A 15,874-nucleotide genomic window follows, 5' to 3' on the forward strand; every position below is an offset into this window, starting at 1 on the left:
TTTCCATGTGCTTTCTGTTCTGATTAGTATTCATATGAATCTGCCCAGTCTGCCTACGTGTGTAACTGTAACCATCTGGAGGTTCCTTTGAAGTATTACAGCTCAGTGAAGAAATGATAATCTTGTCCAAAGAGAAGGAGAGAAAACAATTTAATCAGTCTTACTGCGTTTTGTCTCTGAAAGATTTTAATGCAATCGAGTGATTTAACATCATACAGACAATTAGACAGAACATATTTACACAGGCGTTCAAGAAATTGAGTGCAAAGTAGTTTTTAACTGTACAAAAAAAGATTGGGGCTCCTCGAAGACATGGCATGCGGATCATTATGTTAAGACTGGATTTGTACAAGTAGAGAAGAGGTTGGTCAAACTTGACATTAATTCAGTTTTAGTGGTAAGCTTAGATAGTCGGTATACAGAGTCAGAGTAGACTCACTAATGCCTATTGTTTCCACAGCTTCAAGACACATATTTATGCTCACAGAATAACAAGAACAAGCAACGCAGCAGTCACTGCTCGGCAGATAAAATCAACATGACAAAGACTTTAACCAGATCTTTAAAAAAAAAAAAGCCCGTCAAACGTCTCATTTGGTACATTCTGTAGCAATTAAATGTTATTAAAACAGACATAAACATTGGAGGTGCAATCATGTTTCCGTACTAATAAAAGGTAATAAATGCTCCAAACAGTCTTCAAACTATATAAAATTAAAATAAATGCAAAACTAAACTGAAGCAAATGATTTCACTACCTTGTGGTTAACAAAATAATAATATGTCCCTTTGTACCAATGCTGTTAAAATGTGGAAAAGCAGATGTAAGGGTGCAGCTATGGGATATGATTTAAGTTCCAGGTAACTTGCCCTGTAAACGTCTCCTTCATTATCACAACCTATTATTATCACTGGAGATGTAGTAACACTGGGTTAGTGGAAGTGTTATTGATGCAGTACCAGAGTTAGAGTTTAGTGGTCATGTTGAAACCTTCAATCAGCTTGTTGCTCTGGTCCCTCGTACTAGGCTTCAGACTCCAGGTCTTCTTGTCCTGCTCCATTGCTTATGTCGCCCGTCTCGGGCTCCAGCAGCAGGAACTTCCCATCGTTGGTAAATGGCATGTTCTTCATCAGCTGGGCCAGAGCCTCTGGATCCTGAAAGAAAATGGTTGAATCTGAATGTACATTTGTATTTAAGATCCTCAGCCTGTGGCCAAATTATCACCTTTTAATTCTGTTAAGTTTGGGGGAGGTTTTAGTGTTGACCACTGCCCTCTAGTGGTTGTATTCCTGACTAGCTTCATTTACACCTTCAATTTACAATTTTTTTTAATCTGGTAATTTACCATACACACAATAGTATAGCATGTTTAAAAGACAAGGATTAAGGTCTTTTTTTAATACATTATAAATATGGTGCATATGACTTAATTGGCAGAAAGTTTGGGGGCATGGGAACTTTGGAGAAAAAAGTTTGATCCACATGACATTGTCTTAATTTTTGTCAGTGGGAACATTATAAAATATGTATTTTATTGTTTATTAGTTTCCCTTGTGTTGGGTGAGGGCGTTACCTTCTTGGCTTCTGTAATGTCCTTTGCCAAACTTATGGTGTAACATATCTGTGAACAAAGACAACACGATGACCTTCAAGTATACATTTTTTTTTTTTTGCAACATGTGACAAAAAACGTTGGCGTTTGATGTGTCGACCTTTTCGCCCTCAGTGTTGCTCTCAAATACGAAGGCGCTAAACGAAGGCTCTCCCTCTTCGCCGCCGCCGTCGCTCCAGTCTCTGCTCTCCACCACGAATCCCATCAGCCTCCCGTTCTCTTGGTGAGCTGCAAACTGACACACCTCTTCAGCCTGGAACTGTGTGGTGAAGTGAGGGGAGATGTGAGGTTTTTGAACATGTTGAACATGAACGTTAATACTGATTGGTTCTTTTGTGATACTCACACTTATTCTTGTAACTTGAGTCTGTGGGTCAATCAACCTGTTGTAGAGACAAAGTGAAGACTTCAGAGGAGGAATATTTATCTGATAATATCTGATTTTATCTGATCATCTCTGTCTTTGACAGTTTTCTGGGACAAGCTCAGACAGTGGAACTTGTCCTTCGTGTCTGACGGAGTGCGTCTGGGCATATTTCCTACTCATGGACGAACATTACTGTTTCACATTGCACACATTACCAATGTGAGTTTGTCATAGTTTAGTTGAATAACCCAAGTGAAGTACAACTGCGCTTTGTTGCCGATGTTGATGCTTTAATGATGCTTCAGAAAGTTTTTGTTCCACGGACCTTCCTCACTCTATCAATAACATATTAAGAGCAGTGAGTCACCTTGAGACAGTTAAGAGGAATTTTGTAGGTCAGGCTTTTACAAGAACATTTCTTGTGTACAAGACCATTGAACTTTGTGTATTTTTTTAAACTGAATGATACAATTTAGCTGTACAGTGCAATGTGTTTTAAACATGTTTACCAAGTGAGAGCTCCAGCACGATCCATCTCACCATTCGTGGTTTGTTTTTTTCTGTTGCATAAAGGTCAACAGGAAACTGATTCAATATGCACAAGCTTATAGAGAGATACAGCGCCAGACGAACACCGCCAATAAAACGATTTTCTCCTCCGCATGTTTACTCGGACTCTGCAAGTTGTCCGATCACCCGTCTTAGTCGGACTACAGCCTTAGTACGATTAAACTGAGCATGTAAACGTACGAGTGTTGCGTTTTCGTGTCTATGACGACTTAGCACATCACCTTAAGAGTAGGAAAAGTCTGATGACTCTGCCCAACGCCTTGGCTGAAAATGCCAAGAAGAACACCCATGGAAAGACTCCTAATCCTTATAGTCCTGACTTGCGCAGACACACAGACAGCCTCTGTGTGTGTCACAAAGTGGCAGCAGGAGAAGACGTGTCTTCGCCACAGCAGTGTCTCTGACAGTCGCTACAGAAGCTTATGAATGCCTGCCATGGTTATACACTTAAGGTCCAACACTTCATGAAAGATGGGACACATGTTTACCTAAGGCTACTGCTGGTGACCATAAGGTGGGACTCTGTGGTCCTGAAGATGTTGTGAATGGCTCGGGCAGCCAGCACCTGCCTCATGGCCTCATAGATCACCTCGCGGTTGTCGCCACAGCGAACTGCCATGGAGCCCAGGAAGCGCACTGCAAATACTTGCTGCAGGAGAGAGTCTGTGGAAACATACAAAAGGTTACACTCATGCATACACAAGGACAGGAAACAAAAAAATAGGTATTGCAGAGAGCTACAGTATTATGTGGAACAGAAAGAGTAGTCGGATGAATGAGGAAAATGATTACCGTCATTTTCTGTTGAGCAGTCATCTCCAGTTTCTCCAAATGGATTTGTTCTTCTGCAGAAAGGGAGCAGAAACATTTTTGTCAGAAAAATATAGACAGAACAACTCCTAATTAAAGCCCCGTTTGCAGCCATTAAGAAGAATGCAACGCACTGGAAATGACATAAAACACACAAGACCAAATTACAGGAAATCTGCGTCATCAGTGTGGTTTTCTTTTTCCCCCCATAAAGATTTCTTAAAAACATGCACCCACATAAAAAGTTTAACTAGGGACCCGCTCACCTCCCTCCACCTCTGTTCTGGTCTTGAAACTCAGAGGCTGGCAGCATGATATCAAACTGAATGGGTGTGCCGGGAGCTATCAGGTCCTCTGGTCCAGGAGCAGCACCGGTCATCTTGGTGCCACTGCTGGTTTCATATACACCTCCTGGTTTTGCTCTGAGCGAGAAAGAAAATGAGCTTTTAAGCTTATATTAAGTCATTTCTACAACAACCACTGCTCAATCACAAGACTGAAATATTGAGTTGATAAATTATCTTCAGAGGATGAGTCACCACCATCTGGTCCTCATTTAATTTGTCCAAAACTAGTTTGTGAACAAATGTGATAGAAGAAAAGAAAACAAGACTTAAGACTTAAGTCTTGTTTGTACACAGTACAGTATGCGTTTGCTTACACCGTGTCCACATCATCACATCATCACATATTAAACCTTTCAGGTAAAGGCTACCAAAGACCTTTATTCTGACACCTCCCCCTGGCCCATATATTACTATTACTAGGGGGCAGTTATAAGACGAACTATAAAATCCTAAATGTCTGCTTTAATGTGCATAGAGCCTAAATATCTCAAACTTATTGGGACTATTCCCACTATTCCAAAGATTAGGGACTGAGTGGAGAGACGTATGAGGATTGAGCGTATCTGAAGCATGTCTAAAAAGTCCATGGTAGATGACCTGAAAACCCAGTTGGTGGTATGTAGGTGTAGGTGCCTTAAAATCAAAAATATCTTTGTACAGCAGCCATTTTGAAAGGTAAAAGTAAAGTCAAAGAGTGAAATCACAGGTTTAAATAATGAAATAAATGATGGCTGAGTTCCGTTTTGCTTCCTCAGTTTTACTTTCAATATGACCAGCAGCACATGTGATGTCTGACTAAAACATGTCAAAATAGCATCTCAAATTGTACAATTTCTTGTATATTATAGGAGAGATAGTAGACATGCAGCAGTATAAACAGTGTACAATATAAAATAAAGCATTGCAGTTGATTTGTGCAGTTAAGCATAATGGACACATTTCTTTGTGTTAATGTGTGACCAACGATTACTCTCTGTCTTTCAGGAGTGTTGGGAGTGGCAAAACTAACATGTTTCAAAGAGACTTTGTCTTTTCTATTAAATCGTCAGTGATCCCAGTTTCCTGGAGCAAACAGGCACCAGGTCATCAGAGAGAAATACATACCTTGTTCACTGTGTTGCAGAGATTTAATTAAAAACTTTCATTTCCCAAGAAAATGACTCACGAAGAAAACCAAGTTAAATCTGCCACAAACTTAGAATGTGATGATAAAAAATAAGAGTAGGTGCAGTGTATATTGTTTGTGAATGTGGGGCCGAGTCTCTTGTATGCTTTCATAAGCAGGATGTGTCTGACCTGTCAGGGTTGGGGGAGCCTTCTTGCCTCTTCTCAAAGCTGGTTATGGGAGTCACTGCCTGGATGGCACTTTGGTTCAGTCGAATGGCCACAGCCTGACAACAAGACACACAAATTATCTCTGTACTGCCAGCTCTGTCATCTATACTGTATTATATGTCACAACAATTGGACAACTGAAAAAGATCAGTGAAATGTTTTGGATTTTGGATTTAGAGTCCCATGGTTTCATGTCTGTTAGAAGGAAACATTTACCTCTGGATTTTCAGTCAAGTAAATCTGTCTGGAAATGTTGTTCACTGTGCAAATCCACTGAGAGAGAAACACAGACAACCACATTAGGGCTTCCTCTAAACGTCAGACACAAGCAGCCTGAAATCACTTCACCAATACCAGCTGTGATGTGTCCAAGCCCAACATGTAATCTACACAAATGAGATGATATCTAAAACAACAGAGGAGATACCACAGCTGTTTGAACACTTACTTCTTCATATTCTTTTTTGCTCTCAGCTTGCAGAATCATTGACCTGTAGGTATCCGTGAGAACAAGGAGGATTAAATAAAATGCATCCACTAATCTCATGCTATTGCTGGATGTGTGGACATACGTTTTGCCTGTAGGGGAGGTGATCTGAAAACAGTAGCGCCGGTCCTCGCACTCCACAGCCATGACGGAGCTGTTGTCCAGGTCCAGCACCATCCCTCCTGCCACTGCTCCACGTGGCTGGCACATGAGGTTCCCTCCCTGGGTGAAGAAGTACAGTCGATCCCAGGCTGTGGTCACCAGGCCTGTTTTACTGCAGCACAGAGAGAAGGAAGAGACAGAATAAATGGGTAAGAGACGTCAGCGGTGCAGGATATTTTAATTTTGAACCAAAATGAAAAGGCATAATTTATCTACATAACAAAACATATCAAAACAAATCACACAAAAACGCCGCAGACAAAAAGGAGAAACTGGTACCATTTAAAATTACAGTTCAATAATAACATAGATTTAAAAGGGACATGATATCATGATTATACAATATTATTTCCAATGTACAGGTGTAACATTGACCTTCCTACTGTTAACCGTGTTATTACTAATTTCATACACATGACATCATGTTACATTTGATGTGTTACAAATGATATATATGTGACATAGTATTATACAAAAAATATTACAAAGAAAAAACTTGCAGCATGTTTGCAAGAATGTCAGGTTCTAAATATTCTGCACAGGCTTAATAGGATATCACTTTGCACAAAAAGGGAAACATTATTAATGGTTTAAGGCTTGATGTGTCATTATTTTCTCACACATCTGGTGTGCAAATGACTTTAGGAAGAAATTATGATGTGCAAAAAGTACGGGTCCTTCTCTCACACTTACAAGCTGGTGAAGGATATCACAGGAAAAGAAGAATAAGAATAGTCAGAGGAATATTCAGAAAAGCAAAATTACACCTGTTGCCTCGTGTTGACCATCCCTGTAATTTAAATGATATTGTGGTGAATTAATTAGGTTTCTTTCTTGAGGTAGAACATTGATTTTTTAAGCAAACCTGCTGTGGGGTTTTTATGATGTAGCCCCTTTTAAAATCTCTTTCCTCTCGTCTCGTGGCCCTACGAGGGTTTCATCTAAATGTCTTCAGCGATCTCATTTTCAAAGATTTAACAAACACTAGAAGTAATTTTATTCCGTCTGGCAAGCCTGTGCCTCAGTGATAATAGGGCCTTTAAGGAATAAGGAGAATGTGAAATTTAACATGTGCTTTTCCAGGAAACTCTCCAATTGTACTTGAAACTGAAACCAGATATATCACATTCAGTTTGGACTTGTTTAAGGTAAAACCTGTTTTACGTCATAGAATTAAATGAATTTGTTTATGAATTAAAATATCTAACATTAACAAGACATGATCTTCCTAATGTAAAATGTAAATTCATTTGTATAAAGTTCAGTGCTATCCTTGGCAAAACGGTTTGTGTCAGTTATAAATAAGTTTGAGCTATGGCAACTTATATAAATAAATGTTTACATATACAATAAATAATAAATTGTACAGGGTCACACCATTTCAGAACAAATGTGCTCATCTATAAGCAGTCTTGTCATATACACAGTTTGGAAAATCTTTCCTATTTTTCTCCTCTGATGAATACCGAGGAGCACGGCTCGTGCTGTTGTGAGTAAGTCGGAACATTAATATTGCCAGATAATTCAAATCAGCAAACGTTCTCAGGACTCGGCTCCATTTGACACTTGTCTGCGGCTGCTGGCAGCGAGTGTCATTTAACAGAGTGGCATTCTGTGGAAACCTTTTCTCAAGTGCCACAGACATTTGTCAAAGACTTTGGATGTGAATGAGCGAGAGACAGAGTGTGACAGCTCTGACATTTCACTAAATCACATTGCAGGCAATGCTGCGGTTCTACCCCCTGCAGCCATTAAGGAAGTTTCCCCTCTCATATATCCACTGTGCAATAAGCTGACAGTGCACACTGTCAACACACCATATCTGACACACCTTGTCTGCTGTGACAGACTTATTGTTTACTCATTGTTCATGGATATTGCAAAAAAATATAGCAAGAGAAGCAAAAACCACATTTTCCTATTTTATTTTTTTTTTTCAATCGACTGCTGCTGTTTGCTGTTTGCACCGTCTATTGCACCAGACTGAATCTGACACTAAGTAAGTAAAGTGAGTCAAAACTTGCTTCAAAGACACTCATTCATGTACAGACTATTAAGGAACATTACATGGAAAGGGAATGTCCTTGCATTTTAGATTAGGAAGTAATACGTGTAATTAATCTTACTTCCTGATGTTGAGGTAGCCTGCCTTCTGGATAAGTGTGCGATTGAAAGATTCAGTGTCCTTATCCGGCATATAGACGGTGTCCTCCACAGACAGAAGCTCCCTCTGGGTCGCGCGCATGGCCTCTGCCTCAGCGTCCAGCTGAGTCTGGATACTAAAATTGAAAGCATCACATTAACATCTGATGAACCATGACGTAAAAAGACGGAAACAAGTGCCGTTCATGAGTCTGTTACCTTTGTGTCATTTTGGACACTGATGAAAGAAAGTTGTCCATCTTCTTAGACACCAGCTCAATGCCTTTCTTAAAGAAGCTGATCTGAGAGTTTGGAGACAGCAAATAAAATGTGTTATAACATGTGAAACCTGCAGGCCTATGTGAAAAAGACAAGCATCAAATCCTAACATTTAAGAAGCTGTAACTATTTAAATGACAAATTAATACGAAATGACTGTGTGATATTTATTCTGTCAACAAATCTATATGAAATGGATACCGTTTTTGTTTTGTTTTACAAACTTAAACTTAAAACATTAACGTTAACTATATCTGTTCCAGAACTAATAATGATGTCTGGCCCAGTAGGTCAGCCAACAGCAGTTCAGTACCTGTGCTTGTGTGTAGCCCAACATGGGTTCAAGCATAGCAACTCTTTTGCGATACTGTAGGGCATTGAGGGCACAGTAATACTGCAGTGAAGCCTGGTGCTGCTTCCTTCTGGTGTAAGCCACCTCCTTCACCATGTCTGCCTTCACCTGTTCAAACAGGGGAGAGCAGAAGACTTTACCTTGTGTATACACACACACACACACACACGTGCATGTTCTCACCCAACACAGTCACATTACCTTTAATGCCCAAGGTGACACATCGAGACATGCAACAGAGGCCCATAGCAGAGAATTCGTATCATTATATTGTAGTGCATAGTGTTTTTTTTACTACAACAGTGAGGTCTGACAGGAGAGCAATATTCAATTATATTACTATGCTTTCAAATCCAAACTGAGAGTTCTTCAGGCTGACTCCACAATATGCACTTGTTTTGCATAATGTGCGTGTAAATTTAATCTGTATTATTTGTTTTCTGTTTGTGTTTTTTGTAACTGTGTCTAGTGTTTTGTATTTGCTGCTGCCTATCTTGGCCAGGACTCCATTGAGATTAAGAGGTTCTTAATCTTAATGGGATTTTCCTTAAATAAATGGGATTTAAATAAATACACAAATTCTCAAGGCAGTATTTTGACGCCTTCTTTCAATAGGAGGAAAGGGCCATTAGTGAAGATGAGAGAGCATGTCGCACTCACGCTACCTTCTCATTCTCTTTCTTCTTGGGCAACCGGCTGTACTTGACCATAGCTGCTTCATGCTCTGCAGGAGAGGAGAGGACATGAGAGGAGACACAAAGGACATGATCAGACAGTAACTACAGATGGTAACTGTTTTTCTAAAACGAATAAAATGACACACTTACCATCAGTGGCGATGCCAAATATTTCCTTCAGGGTGCTTATCTCTGCAGAAGTCATAGAGTTGTTAGAATATCTACAACTGATTAATGTGTTTAAAATTTAATTATGGCTTTTTTTTATGGTCGACAACAAGTTCTGTTGTTTTACAAAATTGATCCACAAAATGTCAGAATGTTAAGTGAGGAATTCAAACTATGGCCTGATAGTGACATTTATTTTCCTCTCAAACAAATAACTTCAATCCCAGATCAAATTTATACATTTATTAAATTATGTCCATAATAAAAAATAAATCAGAAAGATGTTATGACAATGAGTTTTATGCATGAGTAGTGATCATCAGGACCAAAGCCTGGTTTCTGTGAGACTCTGGTATAAGTTATCCTCAGGATATGAATTGTTAAACTGTTCAAATGAATGAAAGTCCATTCAGACTCCTATGAATAGCTGCATAAACCTGTGTGTGTCTGTGTGTCTGTGTGGTGTGTGTGTGTGTGTTTGTGTGACACTACCTGTGAGGTCCTTCTCTCGAAACTGGATCAAGGGGAAGACCATGCTGTCAGCCATCTGGTTGGCGAGCTCGGAGTGGAGCGAGTTCAGCTGGACGAGACGAGACAGATTGTACAAAAATACCAAGTGCTGCACAAGGACACACACAGAAGATGTTCCCTCGCCAAACATCTTGAGGGATTATGATTAATTCTAATATTTATAGTGACTCGCCGCACAATGGAAACTAACTTTTTAGCAAAACGGGGGCATGGCAGCAAACAATGCCTCCCCTCTCTTACATGCAGCCAAAATTGTGGAACAGTATGTGTTGTGATGGGAATAATAAAACCTTCTGTTTGCTCTGATATTGGAAATGGGACCAAATGTTTCCCACACCCAAGCAAATCCTGGTCTAATTCATCAACAAGCTTAGCAACAAGCTATACTTCCAACAATCTGAATTGCTGTGTGAGTGCTGAAGTTCATAGGATTAGGTGCAGTAACAGGAATTAATTGTATCACGAAATTAGCTCTCCTTTTAACACAAAGAGTCAAAGGTCAAACAAACAATCGACCTGTGTCCTCTGAGCACGCTGGATGTGTGTGAGAGTGGATGTGTGTGATGAATCTTGCTGAGTGTTGAGTAGACAGCACAGTGGACCCCCATGGCTGTAAGTGACAAGCCCATTTGTTATGTCTATATACCTAAGCACGCACTGCCCACCTTCATCTAGCCATCCATCCACCTTATGCTGCCTCACCATCCATCCATCAGGTGTGATAGGCATAATATCCTCCTTTTAGCATTCGTGCACAATCACTTCTGTCTCACAGGAAATAAAGGGTATTTTCATTGAGCTAATTTCACCGGTGTTCTTCGGAGGCGCAGGTGCAATATCCTTTGTAACATGAATAAGTGCCAAATACTGACTGTGCAGTTGCTGATCATCCTTCTCCTTTGCTATGTATGCGCACGCACGCACACACAGACACACACACAAACAAGATAACTTCAAAACACAAGCCTCACCTCCCCTACAGTTTTCGCAAAGCTCTGCAGTGTGGTGATTACCTCCTCATCACCTCTTCCAAGGGCAAAATTCTAGACAGAAGAAGAAAAGAGGAAAACCAAGTTTAATAACGGAACTTCAAAACATAGCATAGAGCTACCACATACTGGGAGCTACAAAGTTCAAAAAGCAACCTGTTCTGCCAAGATTACAGACCCGTCACTGTCACGGAACAAGTCCAGCAATGTTAATAAACCCCATGCTAAGGTTCAAGCATTGTTTAAAACCACTAGTGCAACAATTATTTTCTCCTTCCTACCACTTTGCAAACGTGGATGTGTTCCAACTGCCAACTGATCCATATGTGCCTTCATCGTGATTTAATTGATCTACTTTTTTGAATCAGCATGTTAACTGTTTTCATTTCTAGTTTTCTACATAAAACAAGGTTACATGTTTGACAACCAGCAGAACAAATCCATATCTATACACATTTTTGCTAAATGTTGGAGATTAAAGTATGTTTTTTGGGATTTTTACGCCTTTTTAACTGATCTACAGTTGGCGATTGTTCGGATTGATTCATGTGTCGGACATTGCGCTCATGACCCTTCCGGTGATGTCGCATTTAGCATAGGCTCAGCTCGCTTGGATAGGTACCAGGTACGACTGCTAATGAAAAAACAAAAAAAAGTAGAGTCGAGTCGAGCCGTGCCATGCTACACGTACATGTATAGTGGAAAAGTGCCAAAATAAGATTCTTTCCTGCAAAGAGATTTCACACAGACAGTAGATGCAGATGCCATGCAAAACTCAAGATCAAATGAAAATGACAATAGTAATGGGTGTGTCCTAAAAAGTCGCCCTAGCAAATATGAAGCTCTCACATCTTGTTTTCTTATGCAAACATAGGTGTAGCTGGTGAACCACACTGACAGTTATTTGTAATATTTGACCTAATTTCCTTATATAGAATTACAATCATGTTGTAGAGCACAGGATTGGTTTTTGCAGTAAATAAATTGTATATATTTATTTACCTATCTGTCCCTCACTAGAATAATTTTTGAGTTTGACAGTATATTTCAAAACTTTGCCTCATTGTCTTGTCCTTGACACGTGATTATGCTTGTGTATTTCATGGAGAATAATGTTTAAAATGACTCTTTTTCATCCCCCAGAAGTGTCTGTATTCCTCATATGGCTGCAACAACCTCACCAACACAGCTCAGGGTAAAGGTCCACACAGCACTTGATATAGCACTTGCTGCCAGTGCTATTGCAGCAGTAGCAGCAAATGAATGCCACTCTGATATGCATACATGTCATTTTTGTTAAGAATTATCTTTTCTATTATAAGCAACAGTGGCGCTGGACTGTCTTGGACAAAAGCTCAAAGGTACTGCAGCAGGAAAGTTCATCTGGAGCAATAAACATGTGAGGGGCACAGAGGATTTGAATCACTGTATCTCTACCTACTTTCTTCTCATAGTCCAGGAGTTGCCGTGAGAGCTGCTCTGTGGCCAAACCCATCTCACTCTGTAGGAAAACAGGTTGAGGGAAAATGCAAAGTGAATTACAAGTCATGTCTTGTTCTCCTAGTACATCATTAAGGAAATTGATTCACACCAGATGATTTAGGGTTCACATTAATATTATTTAAAAAAAATAAATAAATACAGAGTGATAAGTCATAAATGTCCACGTTCACAGTAAAATGTTGGTGTTGAAATGAGTGTCTGAGGTTATGTTTTATTCACTGCACTTCCTCAGCTCACATCACTTAATTCCTCATTTTGCATTGGTGAAATTGCAAAAGAAGTGTAAAATAACCATTTCCCTGTCACATTTTCCAGAGAGTAGATGACATTTTTGGCTCAGTGAAAATTAAAACAGTCATTTATAGTTGAGTGATCCAAATATTCTACCTAACAACCTATTGCAACCAGGTAAAAAAAAATGGCTCCTGTTCAAATTTGCACACAGCAAATATAACGTCACGTGTTTTGTGTTATGTTTAGTACCTGAGCTCCAAAGACTCGCTGCATCGATTGGAGCAGCTGGTTTGTGTAGTCTGTGAGCATCCCCGCATCTTCCTCAAACACACTAAGCAAGGAGCGCGTCTGTTAAACGAGACACACAGTATGATATAAAAGATTACAGAACTATTATGTTCAGATAACAGTTGGATAAATGTACAATTGGAGCAATTAGAAAAAAAATCACAAACAAACACCTTCTTGTTCATTATACTGTACACAGTATGTTAGAAATTCACAAATGTGGGACTTATCTGACAGGTTTCAGTGTGTTATGACATTTAATTGTTGAAAATAATTGTTAATTTTATTCATGTATTCAAATCTGTTGCCCTAACAATCATCAGTAGTATCTATAGACTAAAAATGAATCAAAAAAAACAACAATTTAAGATTGCAGCCCATGACAATTCAGCCAGCAACAGAAAAATGAATTTGTTTCTTGGTGAAAATGTTCCTGTTACTCATTCTGCTAGATCTGTTAAACATGAAGGCATTTTTAGTAAACAGTTTAAACTGAGTTTGACAGTAACCTGTAACACATACAAGTATGATATTGTTAAGAATGGGGAGAGAAATGAGGTCAGTGGCAGTACTGAAATCCAGCAGTGAATTTAGAGGCAGAATGATTTTACTGCAGGCCGACAATGCAAATTATGAAAATCCGGTCTGTGTGCAAGACTCTCTTTCCATAAACAGGTGCAGCTAGGCAGGACAGATAAGCTGGAGAGTGACACACCCACTGCACTGGTTAAAGTCTGTTTGCACTTTAATCCAACCACCCTTCACCACAGTCACTGTACACTGAAATATAATGAAGAAGGATAAGACTACGAGCCTCAAGCCTGGTATGCACTTAAGCAGTACATCGAAATCAGTAAAAACATTTTGAAGGCTGTCAGATTGGTCAAAACACTGTGCACTTTAAATTATTGTTTTATTGCCAGTGACATTTTGAGCACAACAGACTTTCCACTGCACAGGATGTTTAGGAAAGAGTGATGCACCCAAACATCACAGGATACATGCTACATTAGATATGCATACAACAAAGGCTGTCCTGTATTTTCCTTTCCCATGCACTGAAACTCCACCCATGAGGGCTAGTAAACAACTTTCACACTGCACGTAAGTAAAAAGCACAAGCTGCTCCTTGTGGAAATGACAGCTACCATTGCCCTGTTGTTGCAGGCAATTGTCTGATAGAGTCCTCTCCTACGAGCCACACCCAGGTAGACTCTGGTCCTATAATCTGATTTTATACAAGAAATGAGCCGAAAGAACTACAAACTTTTCGTATCGGTCCAATGATGGTCGAAATAAATCCAATATGATCCAAAAAAACAAAATACCATATAAAACCTTTTAAGCAAAGAAACACACAACACTGACTTCAACTGCAATTATTTTGACTGAAGTTGTGATTGTAATATGATTCGCGATATCAGAGGGAATGGTCATTTTTACATCATTATTCTCATTTTCATTTGGATAACACATTTGAAAACATATGTGCAGTTCTGTCAGAAAGAAAGATGTTTTGGTTACACTGCCGTTTTTGAAATGGCTGGTTATGGTAAATGAGCAGCTCATGGCCAAGAGGAAAGGAATTGGGCTCACAGGGGCCTAAGGGCTGCTCACTGATCCTACACCTGGCTTATGTGTGTTTTTCTCAAGAAGTTTCAGGTAGTTCATAAAATGTTTTGTAAAAAGGTATTTCACTTAATGTAACACGTGTTGTTAATAGGTTGTTATGTTATTATTTGACTGGTCAGGCCCAATTGAGATCAAATTGTGATGTGGCCCCTGAACTTAAAATCACTTTGACACCCCTGGCTTTAAGTGTCGTTAGAATTAGTGACATCTAATGGTGAGACTGCAGACTGTAACAAATGGAGGACTGGACCTGTCCACTCACTCTTCCCTTTCCTAAGTGTGTCAGAGAACTAGGCTGGCCTTTCAATACCCTCAAAATGTGAAACGTTTGTCACTTCAGGTCACTGTAGGAACATGGCAGCGTCCTCCATAAAGCAAGGCCCTTGCCCTAAATACATATACAATGCATATTCTACAGCTTTAAATACCTAATAAAGCAATTAAACATGTACACAAACATACTTATGAGTAATATAGTCAATCTCTGCTGAAAAGACTGCATTGAGTCAATGTTAGTATCAGTAAGACCGTGTTATTGATATGGGAAACACACAAATGTGGTATTAGGCATTCCTGCTTGGTACAAAACTGTATGGAAAATGCAATGGTTGATGTATGTTGTAGCTGCTTTATCTATGACGATGACACCTTCCATATGAGTCTGGGGTGTAATAGCTCTTCTGACAGATACACAGACAGACTGTGCGACGAGCTATGCATCTATAAACATAAGAAACACCCAGTCCAAAAAATAGTATAGCTAATTATTATGCTGCCATGCCGTACACACTCTGTTTACAGCAGTAGCAGGAAAGGGAAACCTTTACTGAAAGATGATTACATTCCCACAACATTGTGTTTACTGGGAACTGTCATCGACCAGTGGAAGTAGCAGCAGAAGCAGCAGAAGCAGCAGCAGAAGCCTAGCACAGGAACAACACACAGCCTGGGCTTTAGTCGGCTAAAGCTCGCTTCGGCTCTCCTTCCTTGTGTAAACGTGTTAAACGGTCACGGGCCTACCTGAGGACTGTCCTGCAGAGCTTCCTCCAGCAGCAGTTTGTGGTGTACGGCCGGCATCTTGTTAGCGTTGAGGAGAAGCGAAGGGAACGGGAGGGTATGAATTGTCAGGACCGTGGACTACGTTTCCCACCAACCCTTGCGCGAGCAACAGGAACACGTAGGAGTTGGAGGCTGGCCTAGAGTGACCTCATCCAGGAAGATCAACAACGCACTTATAACCATGCTTATAACGCACAACTTCTAACTATGAATGCTTAAAAAAAGCCTTATATTCCTCTTTTTAACTGTTTTGAATGTACATACATTCTCTGTTTTTGTTTGTTCTCCTTAAACTCTGTTTCTGTGCGTGTGTGTGTGTGTGTAATATT

General features: G+C 39.8%; 1 protein-coding gene across 1 annotated transcript; it reads right to left on the reverse strand.

Moving 5' to 3' along the window:
- Window positions 1-164: 164 nt before the first annotated feature.
- On the reverse strand, window positions 165-15,654 carry appl2 (adaptor protein, phosphotyrosine interaction, PH domain and leucine zipper containing 2). Its single transcript, XM_058644770.1, has 21 exons — window positions 15,507-15,654; window positions 12,816-12,914; window positions 12,271-12,330; window positions 10,812-10,883; window positions 9,802-9,889; window positions 9,292-9,333; window positions 9,130-9,188; window positions 8,426-8,572; window positions 8,053-8,135; window positions 7,818-7,970; window positions 5,615-5,803; window positions 5,491-5,533; window positions 5,259-5,315; window positions 5,004-5,098; window positions 3,627-3,782; window positions 3,343-3,395; window positions 3,039-3,213; window positions 1,960-1,996; window positions 1,714-1,872; window positions 1,575-1,622; window positions 165-1,155 (listed from the first exon to the last, which is right to left on the reverse strand). Exons 1-21 carry the CDS (start codon window positions 15,561-15,563, stop codon window positions 1,024-1,026), a joined length of 2,004 nt encoding a protein of 667 aa, XP_058500753.1. The 5' UTR covers window positions 15,564-15,654; the 3' UTR covers window positions 165-1,023.
- Window positions 15,655-15,874: the final 220 nt, after the last annotated feature.

The sequence above is a fragment of the Solea solea genome, chromosome 12 (assembly GCF_958295425.1).
Source record: "Solea solea chromosome 12, fSolSol10.1, whole genome shotgun sequence".
Taxonomy (NCBI): domain Eukaryota; kingdom Metazoa; phylum Chordata; class Actinopteri; order Pleuronectiformes; family Soleidae; genus Solea; species Solea solea.

What these genes read in the sequence shown, in the direction of transcription:
- appl2 (XM_058644770.1), bottom strand. Translation starts at nt 15,563, where the DNA reads ATGCCGGCCGTACACCACAAACTGCTGCTGGAGGAAGCTCTGCAGGAC. An exon ending in TCCTGGACTATGAGAAGAAA is followed by an intron (nt 10,884 to 12,270) that starts GTAGGTAGAGAT and finishes TCTTCTGTCTAG; the next exon opens with AATTTTGCCCTTGGAAGAGG. An exon ending in GCAAAAAAGAATATGAAGAA is followed by an intron (nt 5,316 to 5,490) that starts GTAAGTGTTCAA and finishes TTTCTCTCTCAG; the next exon opens with TGGATTTGCACAGTGAACAA.